The sequence below is a fragment of the Abramis brama genome, assembly GCF_963993115.1.
Source record: "Abramis brama genome assembly, chromosome: 17".
Taxonomy (NCBI): Eukaryota; Metazoa; Chordata; class Actinopteri; order Cypriniformes; family Leuciscidae; genus Abramis; species Abramis brama.
The window spans coordinates 20,255,445-20,283,303 of record NC_139979.1 but is presented as its reverse complement, the minus strand read 5'-3'; the positions used below and the strand labels follow the sequence as shown (position 1 = coordinate 20,283,303).

Genomic DNA, 27,859 nt, shown 5'->3' with positions numbered 1-27,859 from the left:
CCCTATCTCTCTCTCTGTCTCACTTCACTTCATCCCCTCTTTCTGTTGGTAAAAACAGATTCAATCTTGGAAAGTGAAAATCGCCTCTTCCTCACCCCCTCTATTCTCTCTATTGGATAAAGGAATATACAACCATTCACTCCTCCTTCTCTCTTTCCTGGAAAGCTGCTGTTTCATCCTTCCTTTCATTCTTAATTTCGTTTTTGGGGTTTGATTCTTTTTTTTTCAGGTGTGTTTCCTCTCTTGTAGACCTTCTGTTTGGTGAGGTTGTCTCTTTTTTTTCCTTTGTACTTTTTATGAGCCGAGGATTGATCGCATAGAATAGCAAGAGTCTTAAGAAGAAGTGGGAGGAAGAGGAGAAACCAATACTGTCACATTTAGGTACCTGTTGGGTTTGTTTGTATGCTTTCTTTCTTTCTTTCTTTCTTTCTTTCTTTCTTTCTTTCTTTCTTTCTTTCTTTCATAAATGTAGTCTTTGTCATTTTTTCATTGGTGGATGTCCTAAATTCTTTGTGTTTCCTTTCTTCATTCTCCCGCTCTGTAGATCTCCTCTTTAATTAATGTGACTATCATTTGTTCAGTGTCGTTTCCTGTTTGATTTGATTCTGTCATCATTTATTCTGCTTTTCTTCCTTTATTCTGTTATATTAATGTGATTGATTCTAATGCACTCCATTTCTGACTGACCTTAAATCAGCTAACAAAAAAAAAATCTGTTTTTGTTCAGTTATGTGTATATATATATATAAATTGGAATTTAAATGAAAATTTAAACTTTAAAATGATATAAAACAATACATATTATATATAATATTATATAATATAATATTATTTTATAAAAGAATGTGGAGACAATGAGCTTGCAAAAAAAATTGGAAGAGCAGGTTGTGTGTGTGTGTGTGTGTGTGTGTGTGTGCGTGTGTGTGTGTGTGTGCGTGTGTGTGTATGCATGTGCGTGTGTGTGTGAAGTAGTGCGTGTGTGTGTGAAGTAGGGCAGAATGTACACTAATCGCTATGCGTTTTGAAGTCCCAGTGGAAGTTTCTCTTGGAGTGTGTATTAACCTCTATTTTACTCTCTGTTTCTCACCCTCCCTTTCCTTCTCCTGGGAATCTCTTCCTTTCATTTCCTCAACATCACAAACCGATCTGCCATCACATCCTATTGAATTCATTCCTCTACGTTCCATGTAACCTCTTACGCTTGATCTGTGTTCTACCAGACGTTTTTCTTCTTATTTATTCTCCTCTTGTTGTTCTTTCACCCTTTGGTTGCATAAACCATCCATCACTCTCCCAGTCTTGTTCTCTGTGTCTTGCTCTGTCCAACTGGTAGCATGTCTACCCCGGTCTCTCCGTCTCCATCTCTGTCTCCCCTGGCCCTGTCCTCCCCATCTCCATCCTCCTCTCCGCTCCCCTCTCCTCTATCTCCTCCCCCCAGGCTGCCGGTCTTCCAGAGGAAGGGAGCTCTCAAACACAAGAGGATCATTGAAGTGAAGGACCACCAGTTCACTGCCCGGTTCTTCAAGCAGCCCACTTTCTGCAGCCACTGCACTGACTTCATCTGGTACTTCACACCTTTAACACCGCTGGCCACTTCAGAAACTTTACTGAACTCGTAACACTATTATGCTGTAAACCGACACTTTTACCTTAACCTTTACACTGCACTGCATTTATGTATTGATTTAATCCTAAAAACCTAATGCCCATATCCTGATTCATATCATAACTCACTCTCAATGCTGTACTGGCCTTGTATTTTATAGTTCGTACTGAATTGTTATGAAATGAAGCCTCTCTACATGCAATTCGAATACAGTTAGCTTTAACACCATTACTACGTATTTATTAAAAGACCACATTTTAAAAGTGTAGCGATTTGAGTGATTTAATGATTTGAATCTTTTTTTTTTTTATTACACCTCTGTACAAAAGTTTGTGGTCAGTAAGATTTTTAAAATGTTTTTGAAAGAGGCTCATCCTCTTTAATATCAAGACTGCATTTATTTGATCAAAAAGTAAGAAAAACTGTGGAGAAAACCGTGTTTTCTATTTTATAATGTTTTAAAATGTAATGTATTCCTCTAATGGCAAAGCTGAATTACTTCAATCTTCAGTGTTCCATTTGTGCTGCTTAATATTTTAGTGGAAACTGTAATACATTTTAAGCATTCTTTGATTAGAAAGTTCAAAATATCAGCATTTATTTGAAATAGATTTTTTTAAACAATGTAAAAGCCTTTACTGGCACTTTTAATTCAATACATCATTCAATGCATGAAAGTATTAATTTCTTTAAAAAAAATAAATAATAATCTTACTGACCCCAGTCTAAAAAACAGTAGTGTATGTACAATCTTGCAACTAATGTAATGACCATGTAAGAATTGCAAGTTTTAATCATATATGTAATAAAACATTAATGAGGTTTATGCTTGAAACCAAAAAATCAACATATGCCGTTGTTAATTGTGTAATTAATTAATTTATCTATAAATATTTCTATATTTTTTCCTGGAAAACATGACAAAAGAACTTGGTTAACATTTCCAGGACACTTTCGATGACACACACACATACGCACAAGAGAGGGCAGAAGAAGACTGTCCCACACGTGTGTTACATGACCGTGCTTGTTCACAGTTTCCTCCATGCCTCATAAAACTCATGCCCTGAGGGGCTTCTTAAATTATGCAGTCCTCTCTGTTTGAGCTGCCATTTAACCACAAGCTTCACAGAACCCGCATGGAACTGTGGCCGGCCATATGGCCCATGCATTACCCACTCATATTCTGTGCCTCATGTTCATTAGTACAACTCAAATAGCTTCTGATAGATGCATCTGTTTCTCTGTCTGTCCTTTCATTTCAGTTCATTGAAGTTTTATTGTTATGTCTGTTGGAGTACAGAATTTCCAAAGAATTGTATAGGGGAGACTAGGGAAATACCTTTTGTATATTTTTTTTTTTAGCTTTTTTAATTTACCTTAAACTACTGCAACTCTATTCTGCAATATATACTGTACGCCAACAGTACGATATCATCAACAACTTTACAGGGAGAAAGTCATTGAATTTAAAGGGTAACTCTCACCAAAGTGCAACCTAGGGTCTTTTTGTTAATCTACCCGGGGAGTAAGTACCAGAGTAAACTCTGTGTACACAAACAATGTTTTCAATGCTCAAGTTCATGTGTAGAGCCCCTGGTGATACTTCGAGCAAAGTTTCATGTTGTGTCGAGCCTTCTTAGTGTTTTAAAAATAGCGATTTTTGATGCTATCATAGAAGTGCCCCATTCACTCCCATTCAAAAGGCATTTTGACAGAAAACGAAAATACGGTCAAACTTAAAAGTGGCATTTCCAACCTAATTATGCTTTTAAACGAAAGTTCGCCTCGGGTAGATTAACAAAAAGACCCTAGGTTGCATTTTAGCGAGAGTTACCCTTTAATATAAGAAGTCAGATTTTTACCATTACAAGCATTACATGCAACTGCAACATGTAAGAAAATGTGGTTACACTTTATTTTAAGGTGTCATTGTTACAGTGTAATTATATATTTAAGTACTGAGTAATATTAATGAACTACATGTACTTACTATAGGGTTAGGGTTGGACTGGGATTTGGTTGAGGGTTAGTTACATGTAATTATGCCTAATTTACTGTTATTACTATGGTAAGTACATGTCACATATGTAACAAGGACACTGTAAAATAGTGTTACCTAATATTATTATTATTAATACACAAGATGATTTTTTAAATTATTATATATATATATATATATATATATATATATATATATATATATATATATTATTATTATTATTATTATTATTATTATTGTTGTAGTATTTTTGTTTTATTTGCTTAAAAATGTTTTTTGCCCTATACAGTATATAAGATTTATGTTATTTTAATTGCATATAAAGTTTTTATGCATTTGGATTACACTGATTTAACATAAACTAATAAACTTAATGTGATGTATATTTGACAGTCATACATAAAAAACGAGGTACGATTTCTGCACTCAAAGAAAAACACCTATTTGTTCAAATTGCTTAGGAATCAGCATAAATCTGTACAATCAAATGTATTCAGTTAAAAATAATGAACATGGTTGAAATATGGCTAGCTAAGGAACAAGCAATTATCAATTAGTTAAAATGATGAGATTGAAACAAATTGAATTGTACCTGTTATTGTGTTTTTAAAACTCATTCCGTTCATTAGTACATTACAAAAATCTTAACTGTTCCATTTATGAAATGACTGACAAATATCACATTAAGTTTATTAGTGTGTTTATGCTAAAACTGTGTATTCCAAATGGATGGAAATTTTATTTGCAATTCAAATAGATCCTAAATTTAGGCCTAAGTATTTTTGTGAGTGAAGGGTGAATTTAGGTCAATTTATTTATATATTTATTTATTTATTCTGACATTGAGGTGACTACTGCAACTGAATGTTCCTAAACGAACCCTATACAGTACATAAATTACTATTGAATCCTATTAACTTGGTTCTCTTTTCCCTCTCTCTGTCTCTTTGACATTGTCTTGTCTCATCCTATATTTCTGAGTATATGTTGATGTTGATGGCTCACATCTCTCAAACCCTGTCGACTGGTCTGAAGGACGCTCATTCAGAGTCGTAGATACTCTCAGATGAATTTTGAGAGGATATCATGCCCAAAGAGTTGGGTGTCAAAGTATCTTATTTTATTACTTTAGGGATTTATGCTAAGTTGTGTTTTGCATAGCAAAGATATCATGAGCAGAGCAACCTGTTATTATGGTGAACTGAAGAGCACTTAAATTGCCCGTCGGATGAGGATTTATTGAAATTACCTTATCTGTCACGGCCTTAGCAGCTTATGTCTTCTGTTTGCCCTCTATGCGGAGACACACACACACTACAGCTCTGTGAGATCTGCTCTTTCTCACAAATCTATGAATTTACATACAATATAATTAGACAGCAATATGTGAGTTGTTGTTTATGTTTTACAGGGGAATTGGAAAGCAAGGATTCCAGTGTCAAGGTAAGGATTTTGAATCTGTCACACATTTTACCATATTTAAATTCGTTCCACACATGTACTCAACCAAAAACAAAATGAGTGCAGAAAATGCAAAATAACTGATTCTATCTGGGGCTTCCTATCATCAAAGTCACCTTGCCTATTTATATGAATTAATTGCATTACTCGATATCATGCATTGCTGTGAATGAGCATCCCAGGTCCAAGGATGTAACCAAATATTCCATACTTAAGGGGACCTAACGTAAAATTGTAGGCCTATTCCATGTCCCCCTCACTGTCTATGGGGTCCATGTGAAGATCGAAAAGTGGTTTGCTGAAGCGATTGATATTTGACAATGTAAGCTGAGACAGCAAAGTCTGAGCTAAGCCATTTTTTGACCTGAGATCAAGTCCCAGCTTGTGGTCCTTTCTGATCCATCTATCTCTCTTTTCCCCACTTTGCTTCTTATGTGCTGTCTGCACTGTCCTGTATAAATAGGGCAAAAAAGCAATGTAGCAATGACCTGTAGCTAAATGACATACTCCCTCCATTTAATCTCACTTTAACAGTATATTTTTGCTGCATTCAAAAGTTTTGGGTTTCTTCTTAAAAAAAAAAAAAAAAGCAAGGAAGCTTTAAATTGATCAAAAGTGACAGTAAAGACATTTATAAAACATTTCTGATTTAAAAATGTATAGCAGTATTATTAAAAAATATTAAGGATCATGTGACATTGAAGTCTGGATTCCTGGAGACGGTTGAAAATCCGTCTCTGCCATCAAAGGAATAAATTACATTTTAAAATGTAATAAAATATAAAAGCGTTATTTTAAATTGTAATAATATACTGTATTTTTGATCAAATAATTTAGTAACAACAAACAAACATTTTAAAATATCTTACTGACCCCAAACTTTGAACGGTAGTGTATATCATGAATTATGACATTTAATGTTTTTGATTAAATTATGAAAAGTTGTTTATTAAATCTATTAAGTGTACTCATTATAAATTATTTAATTCGTCTATTAATGATCTTCTATAGCCCCTAACATAGGGAATATTAATAAAATGTTCTACCATTTTATTTGTCTTTACTGCTATGCGTTTCTTTTAGTTTGTAGTTTTGTGGTGCACAAACGCTGTCATGAGTTCGTCACTTTTACTTGTCCTGGAGCCATCACTGCTCCCAAAGAGGTATGTATGTTCCGTCTGTGTCTTTCTCTGTTAACTTGTACAGTATGTGCATGTGATCCTCTTTCCATTAGGATTATTTTTGTTGTTGTTTTTGTCCTATCATTTTTTATATTTATTTTGCTTGATCATCGTATAACTCTCCTTTTCATGCTTGATTTTCTGCTATGATCACCGCAGTTCATCTTTTATTCTACTGTATCATCCGTACCCCATCTGTCTCTCTCCTCTTCATTTTTGCATGGCAAGCCATTTATTTTTTGGCTGAGTAAGCCAATATGGAAGTAGGTCTCACCATCACACACATTTTTCCTTTTCCTGACGAGCCTTTTATTGCTCTCGCCTGCATACTTTCTTTAAAAGAAGAGGCTTTATAGGAAAAAGAATATCAATTTCCTCTCTCTCTTACTCTCTCGTATTCGTGCAACGGTATGATAAAACATGCAGGGGATGTGAAATGATGGTGTTACACTGCTACTCACACTCGTACAGTACAGAGTGAGTGTGAGAATATGTGTGAAAGAGAAAAACAAGGAAGGGGCTATATTGTAACACACTACCTCTGTTCCAAATCCTAGTTAGCAGCCTACGTAGGCAGCACTTCTCAAAGGCATCATGGGCCTCTTCCCAAGATTGTTTCAAAAGTGAAACAGCTCAATTTTGCTGCCTCCAAATACACTTTTTTTTTTTTTTTTTAGTGAAAAGTGCTGTCAAAATTAGCGCATTAACGTGTGCAGTTATTTTTTTAGTTTAATTCGTTAAAAATATTTAACGCAGCATCCGTTTTTGTTTTGTTTTTTTTTGTCGTCAAAAACAATGAAAACAATAACTTTTTGTGCATTTTGACAGGGCAAGTAAAAATCTGAACTGGTCTGACTGAGTCAACAGAATTTTTTTTTTTTTGCCCTGATACTGTATATTAAAGGGCACAGGTAAATGTGACATTTATTATAATGGGTTTGTGTGAAGATTGTTTCAAGTTCACTTAAATTAAAAGTTGTTGTATTTTTTTTAAAGCCTAATAAAGGTTCAAATTGATTATACTGTAATTCTGAATGCCTATAATTAATGGCTAAAATTTAGAAAAAATATTGGTGTTGGTGATACTGGCCTTCTTTCATAAAAAAAGTGTGATTAATCGCTATTAATTACAGGAAAAAATTATATATATAGCCTATATATATACTGTATATATATATATATATATATATATATATATATTAGGGCATAATCTAATCTAAAACAATACAATATAATATAACAATATAATGCTTAATGATAATAATTATAATCGTTTGCAATTTTTGCAAGTAAAATTGATATTAAAAAATAACTTACAAATACTTACAAGAACTAACAAGTACTTATAAGACTTATAAATAAATAAAATAGATTTTCTTTTAATTTATAATATTGTATTATATTACATTACATTAGGCAGAGGAGAAGCGGTTTGGAGAATGGATGGATGGATGTTAAATTGTTTGATATTATGTTGTATTGATATTATATATTAAGTCTATGGGAGTCCGTTGCTCAAATGTATCCTTTGTGTTTAAGTCGTTGCTAGAAGCACATTGAAAAAAATAAATGGTGGACAAAGTGAGATAAATGTTGATTGCATACCTATATATTTCATTCAATACCATAAAGTGTTGATAAAAATAGTTTGATGTAATGAAAAATGCTTATTAGAGTCACTCTGTTAGCTTAGCAACATGCTAACGCCAAACTCCACTGAAATCGATACAAATCGAGTGTGTGAAGCAATGTTTGTGCGGCATGTCGAGCGCTCTGAATCTTGTCTTCCATGATGGTTAGGACGCTGTTTTAAAAGGCATCTGCCTATGTTGGCAGTGAGGCAGCTCACTGGGTTTTGGATCAAAGCTACGTTATTTATTTTATCGTGTCTTCCTCAGGAGCATAGTTACAACCTTTTTATGAGATTTTTTTCATAAGCTGCTAAATAGAATGGTTGTAAAATGAGGTAAAGTAGGAGTGCTTGTGTGCAACTAGGCCATAAGGAAGGGTAGACAATGATGTCTGTGTGAAAGGCGGATGAGGCAGACTGACAGAGACGGAGAGAAGTGTCAGAGGATGAAGAAAAGGAGTAGGCAGCATGCAGAGAGTGGGAATGAGGAAGAGAGAGGGGAACGAGGGTGGGGTGGAGGGGGTTTAGGCATTTAGGAGGATTCAGTTTTCACAGCTGAGCAGAACTCATATTCATCCACCATTCATCCTCAAAATAGCCCTGGCTAATTGGCTCCCAGTGAAAAAGTCACTTCAAAATGAAGCCTTTCCTCTGGACCTTTAAAGAGAGAGAGAGAGAACCAGAGGGAAAGTAGAGTATCTGTGTATGTTTGTGCATAAAGCTTGTCCTATTTATAGAGCAAAGAACAGTATGAGAGGGCTTCTTATCAGACACATAATTTAAATCTCTTTTTCTTTCTCTCATGGCCAGCCATTTCCAGGAACTGGGTGTGCATGGTGCCCCTCTTTTTTAAATATGAAAACACATCAAAGTGCTTTTGCCAACGGATTAAGCAATTAAATAATGAAAAGAGGACAATGTTTTTCTCTGTCCCTCTCTCCAGGATCTCAAGAGCAAGCACAAGTTTAAAGTACAGACATACTCCAGTCCCACCTTCTGTGATCACTGTGGGTCTCTGCTCTACGGCCTCATTCATCAGGGCATGAAATGTGCCAGTGAGTCTCTCTCTCTTTCTCTTTCTCTCTCTGTCTCTCTCTCTGTCTCTGTCTCTGTCTCTCTCTCTCTTTGTCTCTCTCTCTCTCTCGCTCTCTGTCTCTCTCTCTCTGTCTCTGTCTCTCTCTCTCTCTCTCTCTGTCTCTCTCTCTCTCTCTCTCTCTCTCTCTATATATATATATATATATATACACTGAGCAAATATATTATATTATATTATATTATATTATATTATATTATATTATATTATATTATATTATATTATATTATATTATTGTTAAGTTCATTCACTAAGTTTTTGAGGAATTGGGTAAAACTGAATTTACTCAAATTCTTTGTGCATATACATTTTAGGGTTTACAGCGTAATCCTGCCAGCCATGCAAGGATATATAAATGATTGTAAATTGAAATATACATTTTTTCAAATATTTATTTTTCAAATTACAGTAAATAATATTATACTAACTTTTAATGAATTAAGTCCATGGTAATTTCTTGCTCAAATTCTACATGAAGCACAACATTCATATCATTTAAATAATTTTTACAACATTTTTATCCTGATTAAACTGTATCAATTCTAAGATTAGCATATCATAATTATCAACATCACTGTTATTAAATGAACATAATTTCTGTAATTATAATGTAATTGTATTACTGTCTGTAGAGTGATGTTTTTCAGGCTTTTAATAATAGATATCTCAATACTGTATATCAGTTTGAATTAATTCCCTTTAACTATCGTTTAATCCATGTAATAAACATGTCATCTAATATAATTTGCATGACATGATACACTTTCAGAAAATAATAAAGCAGGCTGTTGCAGCTGACAGCACTTGCTGTTTCAGCATGTTGTCTCATAATGTACAGCGTATGACAATGGATGTTAACAATTACACTGTTTATATTACAGTAGATTTGGACTTTAGAATTATTGTTTTTGGACAGGCGGGAGACTATAAGTGCATCACTCTTTCTTTCTGTCTTTTGTGTTATTTGTCTGTTTGTGTGTCTGTGTGAGAGAGGTTGTGACATTAATGTACACAAGCGTTGTGAGAGCAGCGTCCCCAGCTTGTGCGGACAGGACCACACTGAGAAAAGGGGACGGATTCGTCTGACCGTGCGTGGAGAGAAGGAAGACCTATATGTCACAGGTGAACATACCTGTAACTTCGTGGCCTGGTTTCACAGACAGGGCTTGGATTAAGCCTTGGTTAATTTAGGACATTTAAGTAAACTTGCCTTAGAAAAACATTACTGGTATGCATCTTGAGACAAAACAATCGCACTGACATATTTAAGATATGTCAGTGCAAGTATCTTTCAGTTAAAACAGTTCAAACATGCATTTTAGTTTGAGACTAGCTTAAGCCTTGTCTGTGAAACCGGGCACACGTGAGTTTTAAAACTGATGAACACTGTAAGACTTCTCAAAAAGCTCATTCATGGATGCTGTACACTTTAGTGTCCCATGACTTTTTTGTGGAAACTTACTTTACATTAAGTTATGTTATTACAGTATATGTTATATATTTTTATTTTTGTGCTGTCCCACATATGAGGTCTTGACATTCTTTACTGTATCCAACAAAATTGATACAACAATGTCATGATGTTGATACAATCCATCTAATTAATATTAAATTTGTTTTTGTAAAAAAACCTGCTTGATATTAACTCATTTTAATGACCAAAAAAGCATGCAACCATGTTACTGCATGATTTATCCCATTAAAAAAAAAAGTAACATTCTTTACAGTTTTGACACACAATTTTTGGCAAGTAACATAATTTGGACACTTTCTGCATTATGGAAAAAAAAAAAGAAAAAAAAAAGAAAAAAGAAAAATATATATATATATATATATATATATATATATATATATATATACAAATGTATAATTTGTGTAAAAAAAAAAAAAATATATATATATATATATATATATATATATATATATATATAAATGCAGAAAGTGTCCAAATATATATATATATATATATATATATATATATATATGATATTATTATTATTATATATAATATTATTATTATTATTATAATATATATATATATATATATATATATATATATATATATATATATATATATATATATATATTATTTATTTTATTTTATTTTTTTTACACAAATTATATATTTGTGACCCTGGACCACAAAACCAGTCACATGGGTCATTTTTTTTAAATTGAGATTTATACATCATCTGAAAGCTGAATAAATAAGCTTTTCATTGATGTATGGTTTGTTAGGATAGGACAATATGAAAATCTGGAATCTGAGGGTGCAAAAAAAAATCAAAACATTGAGAAAATCGCCTTTAAAGTTGTCCATTTATGTTTGCGATTGTGCTGCATTCACTCACAAAAATAATTGTTTTATCTATTTACGGTGGGAAATGTAAATATCTTCATTGAACATGATCTTTATTAATAGCCTAATGATTTTTGGCATAAAAGAAAAATCGATAATTTTGACCCATACAATGTATTGTTGGCTATTGTCACAAATATACCCATGCGGCTTGTGATTGGTTTTGTGATCCAGGGTCACATTTGATTGCTTTTGTCAAGCGCAATCATTCAAACCTGTTCCCCAAATTATTGTAAGAAAAAAATTACTATATAACACCTTCTGAGTGACAGATTAATTTAGGATACTCATATGTAGCTCAGTAACTGTATATTGTACCTTTTATTGTATTAGCTTTATATTAATAAATTGTATCAAATGTTTATTACTACTTTTTTATTACTAGAAAATTGCAGTGTAAAAGAAATATGTAGGTTAATACATGGCCCCAAGTTTTGGTAACCGGATTGCAAAAAATTCAAACCCCTTAGAAAATGAATAATGGCTGTCCTTGTTTTATCCCTTATTAATGGAAAGTGTGCGTAATGTTTATTAAGGTGCTCCTGCTGTATTTATACCCCACTGAAGAATTACTCCTTTGCTCACAGAGAGAATCTGCTGTTTAAGGAAGCACATTGGAGATGCATTATGAGCCGCGTGGCACAGCTCAGCTTTCCTCCAGCAGAGGGAAATGTGTGCATACAGCATCATCAGTACATGACGAAAAAGCTAATTATATTCACACAATCTGCTGTATTACAATGCATTAGCTGCACTGTGTCAACTTAACTAAGCCTGTGGCTCTTACATCAGCACCACCATAGAGAGTCTAATGAGTAGTGAGAAGACTACTAATGCTCTACAGAGAATGTGAGCATTTAAAAATGCACTGCTGTCATGTCATTCTGACAGGTCAATTTAATAATACAGCTGAAGTGAACACATGTGTACAAAGCATACTGTTGAAACATTTGTTTCAACTTAAAGTATTTTTGCTGCCTTAAAATTTTAAGTTTAATCAACTTGAAATGTGAAATTGTACTAAGTGAAACTTGGATATATGAGTTGACTAAACTCAAAATTTTAAGGTAGAACAAACGCTTGCTTTTTAAGTTAAAACAACGTTTTTTGGGTTTTTTTTACAGTGCACATCTGCATGTACATTCATTTGTTCTATTGCATAAGATAATTCATGCAAATACTGTTATTTATAAACACACATGCTTACTTCTCAATATGTATTCTACGCTTTAGTGCATGAGGCACATAACCTGATACCCATGGACCCTAACGGCCTGTCGGACCCTTATGTGAAGCTCAAACTCATCCCTGATCCAAAGAGCCAGAGCAAACAGAAAACCAAAACTATCCGTTCTACACTCAACCCCATCTGGAATGAGAGCTTCACCTTGTGAGTGTTTATTTCATTTGTTTGTATGTGTGTGTACGATGCAGAAGTCGTTGCCATCAATGATGCTAGGGTATTGTGGGTGTTTGCCAAGGTTTTGCTATGCTGTTGCTAAGTCTTCTGAGTGGATGCTAGGCTATCTCTATCTTTCCTTCTGTCTGAGTGTAGTTCAGTGCGTGGGAGGCAGTGGGACAGGCGTTTGTCTGTAGAGGTCTGGGACTGGGATCGGACCTCAAGGAATGACTTCATGGGCGCTCTGTCATTTGGTGTTACTGAGATATTCAGACGTTCCGTCAGCGGCTGGTTCAAACTTCTCAACCAGGATGAGGGAGAGTATTATAACATCCCTGTACCCGACCCAGACCTGCAGGTACTCTCATAGCTGTGTGTGTGTGTGTGTGTGTGTGTGAGAGAGAAATAAAATTGTCACTTTTATGGTCTGACCACCTACACAGCTCATTTTTAAATTAAGGTTGATGGTTTCATTTTTGGTAATACTTTTTTGTGTGAAAGTTGTCATTTTATGATCTGCCCAGCTATACAGATGTTTTAAACTAAATTTGATAATTTAATTTTTGGTTATTGTGGCTACTTCCAACATAGTATGACTTTAACAAATTGAACCTTATTGTGTTCATGTTACCTTTTTTAGTATGACTACACCCCAATATTACCAACTATAGGCACTAGGGAGTGTAGCCTGCAACTTTACAGTTGCCATCCAGAACTTTAAGGACTAAAGTTCTGGAATGACAATTGAAAAGTTGTTGACTCAAACCTTCAAGTGACTATCCAGGAAGGATCATTTTTGTGCGCTTGAGCAAAGCACTTTACTCCAGTTTGCTCTAGGGAAGATTATTCCTGTAATAGGTATATTTTAAATCACTTTAAATATAAGTATAAACATGCAATATTCAGCAGAGAGCGGGGCCATCATGGGTCCACAAATAAACACATTCATCTAAAATCAAATGTTCTTTTTGAGCCAAATAGCCACATGCTCAAACACTGCACACTCAACGTTGCAGCAAAACATGTTCTAGATGTCGCCTAACCACCATCTCCAAGTCTTCTTCAGTGAGCACCATAATTGTCACTTTCATAACACATCCACAGGAGGGCAGTGTATGTCTATATTGAAACAAACTATTATTTTTCTCTATTTCTCTCTCTCATCCTGTGTTTCTCTTTTCTGAAGGTACCAGAGGCTGCTATCGAACCCTCTATTCCTCCTCCTCATGTTAACGTGACAACGCCTGTTCCTTCTGTGACCCCAGCCGCTCTGAGCCCGACTCCCACTGCACTGCAAACGGGCAAAGTCGGACTGCACGATTTCAACTTCCTCATGGTTCTGGGCAAAGGGAGTTTTGGCAAGGTGCTTGAAATTACAGTGGTGTCACAATGAAAATGTGCGATTCAAAATTTGGATTTTGCTATTATGTAAAATGAACAGTGCATGCTGCCACTACAGCAAACGGACGCCACATTTTTTGGATGTGTAAAAAATAGATGTATTTCGTTCCTGGTTGTCAAAGGACCAGAAAACTTTAAAGCAGACTCTGTAGACTCAGACTCAGACAACACTCCCACGAACCGCCCACTCGCTTCACTGACCGTCTGATGCATGTTGAACACCAAAACGGCAAGCGCTGACTGTAATCAACAGGTTTCAGTCTGTTCGGGTTGCTTTATGCTTTATTTTCATTTTTTTATTGGTTCATCTGTAAACAAATTATGTTTACAAGGTACTGAGTTGAAAGAGTTGATAGTACGTGTGTACTGTACGCACACAGACAGATTTTTCTTAAGGCTCAGGTAAAATTAATTTGGCCTCGTTCCACTCTGTCTTTGCACAGTTGAGCGCCCAGGCATTTCAAAGTATACCGCTTTGAACGTGAAGCTGCAGTCACACTCAGTGTTAGGGAAAGTTACGCCACTGCACCTAACTCCTGATTTCTCTCAACAACAGGACAGGAGAAGTGTCAGTCAATAATGGGAAAACTTGCATTACTTATTTGAAAAAGTAATTCAGATATTTTGTTGTAGAACTTTACTCGCTACTTGAAAAAAGTAATCTGATTATGTAACTCATGCTACTTGTAATGTGTTACCCTTAACATCTACAGATATTACTACAGATATTGCAATGGTCATGATATGACATGACACTCTGCAACATCTTTTTTAAAAACCTTAATTCAACATATAATGAATAATAATAAATCCAAAATGTAAACAATACACAGTGGACTCCACTTTACCGCTACCACTTTATTCGCATTGATCTTCTCTCAGAAAATGTTTTGCAATAATTGCACCTTTAGGGATACAACAGCTTGTCACTGGGGCAGGGCCCTTAAAAGGACATATTTGTTTCTTATTTACCTGTAAAAGTTCTTAGTAGTAGCTCTTAGTAGGGTCTATAATACTATAAGGTACTAAAATGCACATGACCTTTTATGGGTAGATAAAGTACAAAGTTGTCCTTTTAAGGGTACTGCCCCAGTGGCAAGCTGCTGTACCTCTAAAGGTGCCGTTTTTGGACATTTTCTCTGACAGTGTTCTGTTGGTCACATAGATGCATTTGACACATGCCCGCTTGTGGCCCCTCAAATCACTTTTGTTGTACACGAACACAAAAACAGGGCTGAACTCAAACAGTGTGCACTGAAGTACAGGTTATGCCTTCGGCTGTACGTATACTCTAAGGTTCGAGTCAAAACTGAGTATACTTACGTTTTTCTGTGTACGCTAAGGTATGCTTGTAGTGCGCTTGATGCAAATTTCATCATCAGCATAGTAAGCACACAGACAGATTTTTCTATTTGCGAATACCCGGTATGCTCAGTTTGCACATGCAGCTTGAATGTTTTTGCGCTAATTAGTTTGTCCTCAAGGTGGCAACACTGGGCATTTTCAACATTGTTGAAAAGGAAATGGAAGAGACAGAGCAACAACAATCACAAACTACTGGAGACAGCAACCACAATAGACAGCTGCATTGACAAGAGCTTGTGAGAGGCAATTAAGAGATACCAGCAACTCTAGTTTAAATGAGTACAAAGACATTTTTATCACTTATAACTTCTGGAGAGAAATAGTGCAAACACTGGATAAGGATGAAACTTTCTAGCGCACATGTGTTCCAAATGCCATATACTTTGAAAGGCTATGCGTTCAGCTATTCACACATGCTAGCATTTGTGTCAAAACTGAAGTATACTTTGGGCTTAGGTGGTTTTGGGGCAGAATCGGCTGCAAAGCAGACCAGATTTTAATGCCGAAAGTCAGGCTACATGAGACTGCCCTCACCCATCAACAAACACGTCTACTTCTATGTTCCCTGTAGATGCAATAAGGAGTGCGAAGGGTACAGCGTCCTTGGAACTGAATTAGGCCCTTGTCTCATTCGTTCCTGAGCTGCTGCTAATTCAGGCAGAAGGGGAAACGCTAGCTTTTCTGGTCCCAGCTGCAAGAGGAGGGGGCTGATTTCCCTATCTAAAATTTGCAGCTGTGCCTCTGCCTCTCTTCCTCGAGGAAGCAGAAGCTCTGACTCAAGGCCCAGTGAGATTTGTACCTCATACACCTCAAAATACCTGGAGATACTTAGGCACATGGTCATTTCTGGCCAATCACGTTAAGTGATAACTAAAACGCAATCTGTGATACATGTAAGAAAGACCTGGTGGGGTTGTGTGTCCACAAGCAGCCCAGGGGATGTTGGAATATTTCAGAGCCAATGCCTTGTTTTCAGCCAAAGCACTGTTCCTCTGAATCTAAATTATGTTGTCGTGTGTCAGAGAAGAGCATCCAAGTGAAGGACTCTGAGCTGTTTGATCCCTGAGGAAGAATGACATGGGAGTGTGTGTGCTTTTTACACTCGTTTGTTTGAGCGTGTGGAGGAATGTTTGTTTGCCCTTGTGGTTGTGCTAATTTATATCAAATCATTTTAGAGTAGATGTTGTGTGTGTACGCGTGTTTCTGGTGTGCGTACACTTGTGCGTGTGTGTGTGTGTGTTCACAAGATATTTGGTTATATAAGAGGCCAGGGTTATACTCAGTAGACAGCACATCCTCCAGGGCGCAGAACCGCGCTAAAGAAAGGATAGAAACGAGGGAAGAGATTAAAGAAAAGCGCAGAGGAGATGCCTGGGACCCAGAGATAGAAAAATGACACAAAGCAGGGGAAAAAAGACATGAAGAGAACAGGATCATACGAGTAAATGAAATGAAAGAATTTCTGTTCTCTTTTTTTTTTTTTTGAGGTAATGTTTCCTTATGCATGTTAAACTCACTTTGAATGATGTTTTCTGCAGTCATTCTGTGTTTGCCCAATTGAGTTGCTGTTGGAGGAGTGTGTGCAGAAGATAATGAACTCTTAATTATTAATGTTCAAGAAATGTTAACGCGAGGTTTCCTTGTCATCCCGCAGGTCCTGTTGGCAGAGGAGAGGGGCAGTGAGCGCTTGTTTGCAGTGAAGGTGTTGAAGAAAGATGTGCTGTTTCAGGATGAGGACACGGAGAGCGCCATGGTGGAGAGAAGAGTGCTGGGCCTCGCGGGGCGACCTCACTTTCTGACCGCCCTCTACTGCGCCTTTCAGACTGAGGTCGGTGTGTTCATCGTCGTGTGCGAATGGTTAATGATTTTAAAAAAGTGGGAGCCTGGGAATGAGGTTTACACATGCATATGCACATTTGTAAATTATGAAATATACATGGGCTGAAATGTCATTCGCCCCTTAGTGATGGAACAGATGTGCTCTTCACCTTCAGGGGGATTTTTAAATCACTTTTTTGGCCTTGCACAGTTAGAACATGAGTACTGACATTTTGTGGGTCCTTAATGTCCACATGCGTCCTCCCTGCTCAACGACTGGCTATTTGTAACGATGAATGCAGTAAATTTTTGTTTGTTTTGTGCTGGTTGATAGTATACTGACACCTAGTGGAGTGGATGCATCACTGATGTTTTTAGGTACTGATGCCATTCAGTGGGTGAAAGTGTCTAATAACAGGGGAGTTTCCAAGATAAAGCAAAGCATGACGTTCATTGCATTTTGGAATTACCGTGAGATTCTGACTTGGAAAAACTGTTCACATCCTTATAAAGCTCCTAATTACAACTTGTAAACTGCAACATCATGTGGAAACATTCAAAATGGTGGTGGCCTCAGCAGTAAAATGTAGTTAAGTAGTCACCACATAATATTTCTGTTTAACAATTACTGTAATTGACTCTTGCTAATGTCTTAATAATGCTAGATTAAGCTGAAAATAAACGAAAGACATACAATACAGTTTTATGTCAACATAGAGTAGATTTAGATATCTAATGCCTAACTAATTACTTTTTTTATAAATAATTTGCATAACAACTGTAACTGTTGTAATTTTCAAAAGTACTTTTTGTGTAAAATGTTTTTATTTTAATTTTATTTTTTATTGCACCTCTACTGAGGTTCCTACAGCAGATTAATGATTGTGTTAGCTATGGACTAAAGCTGTTCAATCATAATAAAAATTAAAGCATCGTGGTTACTATTCTTTAACCTCATTAGATGGTTGTTTACATTGGCCTAGATAGGCACCGAAATATTAATGCCCTGAACAAGGCTGTTAGCAGTCCTTAGAGGGAGAGGAGTAACAAGAACAGATTGTTGTTACAATTTTGACTAACAGTGTTTATAAAACGTCAGCATGAACAATGGATGAACAAAATAGCAGAAGCTTTTGACAATGTATTAATTATATTCTTGGAATGCTGTCATGTGAGTCCTAAACTGGCAACCTAGAACAATCTCCATCATAAAAGGTGATTCATTGATCATTTTTCCACGATTCACTTTGACACGATAAATAATTTTTTCTAACTAATGAATCTGGAGGGCCTTTTTGAAATGTTAGTTGCCTCATTCTGCTTTAAAAAATCACTTTTGGTGCTAATTGTCTGACCTCTTTCAGCAGACACGTTTTGCAAAGTGGCATTAGCCTAATGAAATACATTGGCAGCTGCTGTACTGAAAGGGAGAAAAAGAGGAGTGAGTGTGTGTGTGTGTGTGTGTTTATGTCTGGCTTTAATGGTTTGTGAAGGTTTGAATTACTCTTGGTAAATGATCTTGATTTTGTTTTTCCCCTGTCGATTGAATTTGTAACAAACACTCAATGTGACTGTGTTTAGTAATGACCTCTTTTGTGTATTTAAACTGTGTCTCACTGTATCAAGTACATGAAATAGAGAAATAGAGTCAAAGCAATCAGTTGCCCAGTGGAAAAACGCAGCATCCCACTGATCAGAAGTTCAAATCCTACAAACTCCAGATGCTTTAGTCAGATGACTCTGCAGATAAAGTCAGCTGTTATCTTGCTCTGGCTGTAGGTGATAAATACTGAAGCAACAGAGAAAACATGGTGGTCTCAACTTACAACAGAGTTTATGTAACAGGCTGTGTAAAGTAAAATTTGTATGTTTTTGAAAGAAGTCTCTTATACTCACCAAGGCTGCATTTATTTGATCAAAAAGTGATCAGTAGACTTGACTTAAAAAAAAGTGAGAAAACCTGTTGCATTAAAATTATAAAGTAAATACACTTCATGCTAATTGTTATAATAGTTATGTGGAATTGTCAAGTTCACATAACTTACATTTTTCAATTAGCATGAAGTTTATTTACGTAATGATTTTAAGGCAACGGGTTTCCTAATTTCTTTAAGTTAAGTCAACTTATCTCTTTTTACAGTGTAATATTGTGAAATAGTATTATAATTTAATATAAGTGTTCTCCATTTTAATATATTTTTAAATGTAATATATTCCTGTGATGGCAAAGCTGAATTTTCAGCATCAGTACTCCAGTCTTCAGTGTCGCTGATTCGCTGCTCGAAAAATATTTCGTATTATTATAAATGTTGAAAACAGTTGTGCTGCATGTGTGGGTATATATTCATTAGCCTTTCATTAGCTAAATATATATATATATATATATATATATATATATATATATATCTTTCTAATGCTTTAAAGGGTTAGTTCACCCAAAAATGAAAATGATCCCATAATTTACTCACCCTCAAGCCGTCCTAGGTGTATATGACTTCTTCTTTCAGCCAAACACAATCTGAGTTATATTAAAAAATATCCTGGCTCTTCCAAGCTTTATAATGGGAGTGAATGATACCCTAAATTTTGAAGGCCAAAAAAGCGTTTGGGTCAACGACAAAAAACCCTTTACCTTCAACTAAATTTAAAAACTATGCATTTTTAAGCATTTCACCCATGCTTTATTTTAAATATAGTTTCTCTAAATTATTATATTTTCCTTTGTGTGATCACAAGGTCTTAATTGTGTTTGTATTCATGTATTTATGAACATCTATCTTTCGATTTGACTGATTGCTAATCTGCTGTGGCATTTCCTGTATTATTTACTTATATATCATGAGAACAAGTGAATTGATTGGTGATTCATTTTTAGTTCCTATTAATATTCTGAAGTTGCATATCTGCTGATTACTAATAATCAGTTTTTTCATGCTGTAGGATCGTCTGTATTACGTCATGGAGTATGTGAATGGAGGTGATCTTATGTTTCACATCCAAATTGTCGGCAAGTTTAAAGAACCACACGCAGCGTGAGTTCAGCACTTCTCTTCTTCAACTTTTCGTCTCAATCCTGCTTTGTTTGTTGTACCCCCTTTCTTCTGTCTCTAAATGCACCCGTTCAGCATCATTCTGTCATTCTGCCCTGCAGTGGCAGCATGTGTGTTTAATGGAGTTAATGAGAGATTTTGATGTTGGCAGGTTCTATGCAGCTGAGATAGCGTTGGGTCTGTTCTTCCTGCACAACAAAGGAATCATATACAGGTACAAGACACGATGGGAATCTCCTTACGTAAGCACACCATATGTTACAGTCATTTAATATTCTCGCGCTTTCTCTTTCTCTCTCTGATCCGCAGAGATCTAAAGCTGGACAATGTCCTGCTGGACAGTGAAGGACACACAAAGATAGCAGACTTTGGGATGTGTAGGGAAGGCATGCTGGCAGGGGACACCACCCGCACCTTCTGTGGCACACCCGATTACATCGCACCTGAGGTTTCCATTTCTCCGTCTCCATCCTTCTTCTCCTCCTGTTTGATTCATCTTCTCTTCTTCCTGACCTTGGCTCTGTGTTTACATTAACACTCAGTGGATTTGCGCAGTCAGCACATGTCTGCCTGTATGTGCTTGTGCGAGTCTGTGTGTGATTTCATTTAGGTTCACTGCGGTGTTTACTACACGGCGACATGATGGACATCCCACTCGAGTGATGTATGTGCTAAATCGTCAATGTTTGTGTTTTGCTGTGTGATGTAAAGGCGATAAGTGTGAATGTGGGTCTGCCGAAGCACAGTATGCATCAGTACTGTATTAACCCAGCAGTTAAACTGGCTCACATTGATCACGTTATGTAAAAAAAAAGGGGGGGGGGGGGGGGGGACAAAGCTATTGATCTTTGTGTCCATGTCATTTTGAAAAGATGCAATATGTGTCCCTGCAGGCAAGGAAATTAATCTCTCTTTCTCACGCTGTGACACACACTCACGGCTGACACAGAGACACTAGCATATTTATTGTGTAATTATCTTTAATATGATTTTTATGAGCTTATCTGCACATTGAGAGGCCTGTAATGGCAACTCTGCAAGGGGCATATTTCTAATTGATCTGATTTTGAGAAAATAACATTATGAAATTATGAAGCATTTAGTAGGGATGGGCAAAATTCTGAATTTATGTTTTGGCTCTCTTTCAGTTGGAATGTGATTTGAATTGGTTACGTTCCACAGGGTGTTGAATTTGAATTTGAATTGTAATGATGGGAAGTGGAATTTACTGGAAAAATTCAACACAATCAGACAACGGAGGAACAAAATGGACAAGAACAAACCTACCAGAACATACCTAGTGCTCTACTTAAGGTTTTCATCTTGTCATCATGCTTTATGTTGTTTGTCTCCATTTTAAAGAATATTATGTGAAGTATCATTTATTAAATATGTAATATTAAAATTAATATTACGAAATAATAAAATACCTACACTGCCATTCAAACGTTTGAGGTTGTTAAGATTTGTAAATGTTTTTGAAAGAAGACTCTGATGCTCATCAACGCTGCATTAATTTAATCTTATTATTACGATTTTGAAAAACATTTCTATTTTAGTGTGTTTTAAAATCTAATTTATTCCTGTGATGGCAAAGCTGAATTTTCAGTATCATTACTCCAGTCTTCAGTGTTGATTTGCTGCTCAAGAAAATTTCTTATTATTATCTATGATGTGCTGCTTAATATTTTTGTGGAAACCGTGATGCATTTTTTTCAGGTTTCTTAGATGAATGGAACATTCAAAACAGCAAATATAAATCTTTTGTAACATTATAAATGTCTTTACCATCACTTTTGATCAATTTAATGCATCCTTGCTGAATAATTTTTTTTATTTCTTTCCCAAAAAAATAGTTTTTATTAACCCTAACATTTGAATAGTAGTGTAATTTTATTTTATTCAATTCAGTAAATTACACATTTTAATGATATTACATATTATTAATATGAAAATGTAATATGAATATAAATGTTATCACATTTTAATATCATCTAATGTTTTTAGAACATACACACATATAATTTGTACAAGATAGCATGTTGGCTATTCATACTACACTTAGTTTTACTGAATCTCATTTTAATTCAAATGAGAATTCTACATCCTGTTTGCTACCTCAGTACAAATGCAAGAATTCAGCTGGAATTCAAAAGGAATTCTTAATTATCATTTGAATAAATCTAGACTAAAAAAAGCCCTTTACAATAGATCTGTATTGTTTTCAGATTGTGGCGTATCAGCCGTATGGTAAAGCAGTGGACTGGTGGTCATATGGAGTCCTCCTTTATGAGATGCTGGCCGGGCAGGTAAGTGTTCATCCTCTTATTCCTTGAGCTTTAATTTTGTCCTTTTCTCAATAGATCTTCATCCCCGGCACCCTCTCCCTCTGTCTCGCTCTTTTCATCAGCCTCCTTTTGATGGCATAGATGAGGAGGAGCTGTTTCAGTCCATCATGGAACAGAGCGTTTCATATCCTAAGAGTCTCTCTCGGGAGGCTGTGGCCATCTGCAAAGGGGTAATCTACTTCCTGTTCTTTCATCTCTGTTGCCTACATATACTTGGATCACAGTGCATACACAGAGCAATCTATCCCATCTTTAATATTAACATTACCTCCAAAAATTGTGACTTAAATTAGACAACAAGCGTAATTCCATCCTTTCTGTATTTCTGTTTTTCTTTCTTTCTCCATCTGTTTCTCCCCCAGCTCCTCACCAAGAACCCTGTTAAGCGTTTGGGTGGAGGAGAGGATGCCGAGAGAGAGCTGCGGGAGCATCCTTTTTTCCGCTGGATAGACTGGGACCGGCTGGAGAGACTGGAGATACAGCCTCCCTTCAAACCCAGAAGTGTCAGTATCACGTATCACAACACATGTCTCTGTGTGTGGGTCAGGTTTACCCCACCATGTTAGAAAAACAAATGTGTACATGGGCTCATTTTCTATTTTCATTATCTAAGGTTATCAAAACTGCCCTTTGGCGGTATTTATGGGGATTTATTCATAAATAAATACAGAAATAAATGGAAGGATGGATGTATATTTATGTATCTAAGTATATATATATATATATATATATATATATATATATATATATATATATATATATATATATATATAGTAGGGATGCATGATATATCGGCCACCACATCTGTATCGTCCGATATATGTTCATTTTTAACGTTATCGGCCATTTGGCCGATGTTTTAAAGCCGATAAATAATGGGTAGTTTCCTTTCACTGTTTGCAATGATAGTTTTGAGTAGCCTGAAATATGATTGAAATCCCTTCAAAAATCCCTTCAAATCACGCAAACATTTTTAGTGCAAGTCTGTCATATAGGCTACATAAAATTATAATGAGAACATTATAATTTTATGCTTGGGACATGGCTTTTAATGGTGAGACTTTTGGTTTTTTTAATCAGGCTCTCAAAAAATATATAAAAAATTGGATTTATATCTGCCAATATATCAGTATAAAGAATTATCGGTTATTGGTATCAACCAAAATTGTATATATATATATATATTTATAGTTATGTATTATATACATTTATATAGTTTTTTAACAAAAAAAATATTTATGGGTATAGAATTTGCTTGTTTGCTATGACTAAACTATTAATTATAATTCATTAATTATAAGAAACAATAGATGTTGTGCTATGTCCTCATTTTCTTAAACGTTGTACAGTATGTGTGTGTGGCAGTTTCTTTTAGCTATTTTAAACCAGTGGTTACTTACCACTTAAAAATACCATATAACTGGATATTTATTAATGTGCCTGCTCTGCCTGCTCTTCCTTATTATTTTCAGCATGCATCTGTCCATGTGTGCTTTCATATTTACTAGTGTTATTTTTTTCTTATGAAGATTGCAGAAGCAAAATAAGCCTGACCCCTATTGCCTGATGCTAATCTATGCAGTTATTATTATGCTGTGTGAATGTATGTAAGTAGGTGTGCTCTGAGTTCACAGCGCTAGACTATCATCAAGAGCATCCACGCAGTCTGCTTGATATTTAATAGATATAAACTTAACCCAACTGATTTTTTTTGTGCGTGTGCCATTCTCACAGGGAGGCAAAAAAGGAGAAAACTTTGATAAGTTTTTCACATCCGCCCCCTCTGTCCTCACGCCCTCTGACCCGGATGTTCTCGCTGCCATTACTCAAGAGGAATTCCAAGGCTTCTCCTACATGAACCCGGAATTTCCCCCCTCACCCCTCACAGCTGTCTGAGAAAACCTTAATCGATCCTCATCAACCACCTTGTGACTTTTATTCTGCTCCTGTTCATGATTTAAACTACAGTGACCAAAAAAACCATTGTGTAATCTGGCTTTAGCTTTGCTTACAATAGGAGTCTGTCTCAATTAGACCAAACATCTCCTTCTGAATCAACGCCACACTGATTTAAATGATCTTTACAGTAAAAAACTAAGCATTAATAATATTTAGCCGGTCCACTCTGAGAGTATCAGTCTGAATTATTTAAGGGTCATGCATTCATGCCATTATCTCATTGGACAATAGGATCTTATTGGATATCCTTTTGAATGCTAGTAGTTGCCATGACCTAATTATAACTGACTGCACCATAGAAACCAGCATGAACATGATTTCCCCCATGTTTTAAAGTTCACTTCAAGCTGATTATTTCATCTCAGATCAAACTCAGTCTTTGTGTGAGATCCTGTTCGCTCTGGTTTGGTTTAGTTAACCAAATAAGTGTAGACAGGTGAACAAACACTGGTCATCCTTTTAGCATCAGACAACTGGTATAGAAGCTCAGTATTATGATTTAGAAGTCACACACATGACAGCTAGATGCAAAAAAAAATGTATTAATGCTCAGCATATAAACTACTTGTTTGTGACATGAATGTTAGAGCATACTGTATATGTAGATGCATCATAATTCAGTCCAAATATGATACAGATTTTAAATGTTTGCATCATCTAAGTATTTTACAAAAATAAGTTATTGGGATCCATGTTCCCTTGTTATTGAAACAAATGACTTTATGAAAAAATGCTAATTTAGATATTTATGATTTATTCCATATATCTATATGCATATCTATATAAAGTATGTGCAGTGTATTATAAAGTATACATGTTAACGTTTATTCAGAATAAAAAATAGAAATTTTCTATGAACATGTTAAATCATATCATCAGCATTTTTACATCAGCATAAAATAAAAATAAAAATGACATCTCATTATAATGTTTTGCAACCTATAGTGTCAAGAAAAAGCAGCCCCCAATTGTTATCAACCAAATATTTAATTTATCAACAATGCATACATATTGCTTATTATATTGCAAAATTGGTCTCAATCAGCTTTTGAAATCTCAAGTTTATGGATGAATTAATTGGTGTTTAGTGTTTATTTGTTTGAAGCTGGTACGATATAAATATGAGGTCTCAGAGATCAGCATGAACTTGTCTTGCATAGTGAAATTCATGATGTCTGACATGGAAAGACCTGAGTCTGCACACTGTGCCCAAACTGCCCTACTAATACAACTTGAACACTGCATGACGACAAAATGCTAGGACGTGGGAAAGACAGGAGAGGAGGAGTGACAGGTTAGGTGAAATGATATGTGTAAACGTAGGATGAAAATAACTGAAATTAATTTACAAATTAAAAAACATAAAATGTTTCAGTATCATGTCCATTATTCCTGGAATTTGTAACTAGGCAAAATTGACTGATTACTGCCTGGTCATTGGTCAAATTTCCTCAGCCTTTTATTTTATCGCAGAGTTGCTGATCTTGTGGTTATGTAAATGGGATACTTTGTAAACCAGGGTGCTAATGGAGATCTACTGTAAATGTCTGCAGATATAGTTCCATTTACATCACACCTGCCTGTGAATTTTTGTTGAGCCCAACCGATTAGCAGCGGTGCTTGATTTGGGGTTGGAACTAAACTCTGTAGCGAAGTACATCTACGCAAACGGGACTAAACATTAGATTAAAAAGTGCTTAAAATATGAATGTACTAATTAGTGAAAATTCCATGTATTGATGTAATTACGCTGTTCTCAATCACAATAAACGGTTAAACCTCAGTATCAAAAATCATTTAGTTAAATGCATAGATAGATAGATTGCACAATGATTTTGCATTGAGTTGTTTTGTGTTTTCAGAGTGTGAAAATAAAATATATGAAGTAAACCCATCAGTTTCTTTGTGTGTGTCCACTCTATCAGTGACCCGTTTGGCCTCGTCTCACTGGTCACGTCTCTGGAGTCTGTGTTCGTGCTGATGAGATGACAGACCTTTACACTCGTCTCTCAATTTCAACACTTCCTCTCTCCACTCATCGCTCCCTCAGTGCCGTCCCAGTGGGCATGAGTGATATAACAGGATACCCTTAGATACCCTGCCTATTAAAAACTACCCTAACCTCCTTACTGTAACTGTCTTCATCTCCGTCACTGCTTTTTTTTTTAATGCCCCAGTCTGACTTTCTTTTTAGTTCTATAACCTCATCTTCTTTTCTTGAACTGAAGATTTCCAGCATCGGAAAAGTGTTTAAAAAGGTGTGTTAAATAAATAAAATGCTTTCAGAAGTGTGTGCTTGTCATGTGTTATTGTATATAATGTAGATCTCTATCTCTCTGTGTCTCTCTCTTTCCATCTTTCACTTCTTGAGGTCAGAGTGTACTATGCTATTGATATCATGTCTAAAAATACGTATACTAAAGTATAATGGGACTAACAGAGGAAAAACTGAGAAAGGATGAGATTGGGCTTGAGTCCAACATGGATGATGACAAATGTGAGCCCTTATTGGTGCATTCTTCTGATTTTTTTGTGTTTGCTGATAAAAAGAAACATAAAAAATGCTCAATTATTTCTCTCAGACAGACTTCTGCTTATGTCGGCTGCTTCTCAGATGTTTCTTCTGAGAAAAAGACCCCGGTAATCATGTGTCTCTCATCTAGAGTTTTAGAAGACATGCTGCACATTTTCTTTTGTCAAATCCAACAAAGATTCAGTAGCAGGTAAATCTTGGATTCTGCTGAAGCTGCAAATATACTTCCCTTTGGATTCTGAAAAATTGTCAGGGAAAATTGCACTAATTGCTAATGTAAGGAGAAAATGAGTCCTATGTCTCCTTTTCTGACTCACTCTTTTACTTGCTGCTCTCTGCCTGTCTTCTCACAATACACTATTGACCAAAATGTCTTTCCCTCCATACTGAAACTAATTTACTGAAGCTTCTTTACATAAAGGAGAGTGTTGGAATGTGGCAGGTCGACACTTTTACAGACACACCATAATCATTCACACACAATTTTAAAGATTAATTGAAAGTGAGCCTTATATGACAGTATGGGTAATCTAAATGTGATAGGGGAATACAAATTTGAATATCCAATACCCAGCTTACAAATATATGTTCAAAGGACTTTTTCCTAACATTTAAGTTCCCATTAAGTAAAATGTTATTTCTGAATGTTCTCTG

At 35.6% G+C, this 27,859-nt stretch overlaps 1 protein-coding gene across 5 annotated transcripts; it reads left to right on the top strand.

Moving 5' to 3' along the window:
• The first annotated feature begins 28 nt into the window (after positions 1 to 28).
• On the top strand, positions 29 to 26,538 carry prkcg (protein kinase C, gamma). Of its 5 annotated transcripts, none has more exons than XM_084089496.1 (17): positions 29 to 381; positions 1,298 to 1,564; positions 5,020 to 5,051; positions 6,153 to 6,232; positions 8,824 to 8,935; positions 9,967 to 10,095; positions 12,566 to 12,722; positions 12,888 to 13,089; positions 13,918 to 14,094; positions 17,152 to 17,325; positions 20,256 to 20,347; positions 20,517 to 20,579; positions 20,675 to 20,813; positions 22,594 to 22,674; positions 22,776 to 22,883; positions 23,076 to 23,216; positions 24,448 to 26,538. In XM_084089496.1, the coding sequence occupies exons 2-17, from the start codon at positions 1,335 to 1,337 to the stop codon at positions 24,607 to 24,609; spliced, it is 2,079 nt and encodes a 692-aa protein (XP_083945622.1). In that variant the 5' UTR covers positions 29 to 381; positions 1,298 to 1,334; the 3' UTR covers positions 24,610 to 26,538. The 5 variants fall into 5 exon arrangements, 2 of the variants coding, with proteins under 2 accessions (XP_083945622.1, XP_083945621.1); XM_084089495.1 differs by having other exon boundaries at positions 1,221 to 1,564; XR_014603234.1 differs by lacking the exons at positions 23,076 to 23,216; positions 24,448 to 26,538 and adding an exon at positions 21,548 to 21,679 and having other exon boundaries at positions 1,221 to 1,564; positions 20,675 to 21,029; positions 22,776 to 22,829.
• Positions 26,539 to 27,859: the final 1,321 nt, after the last annotated feature.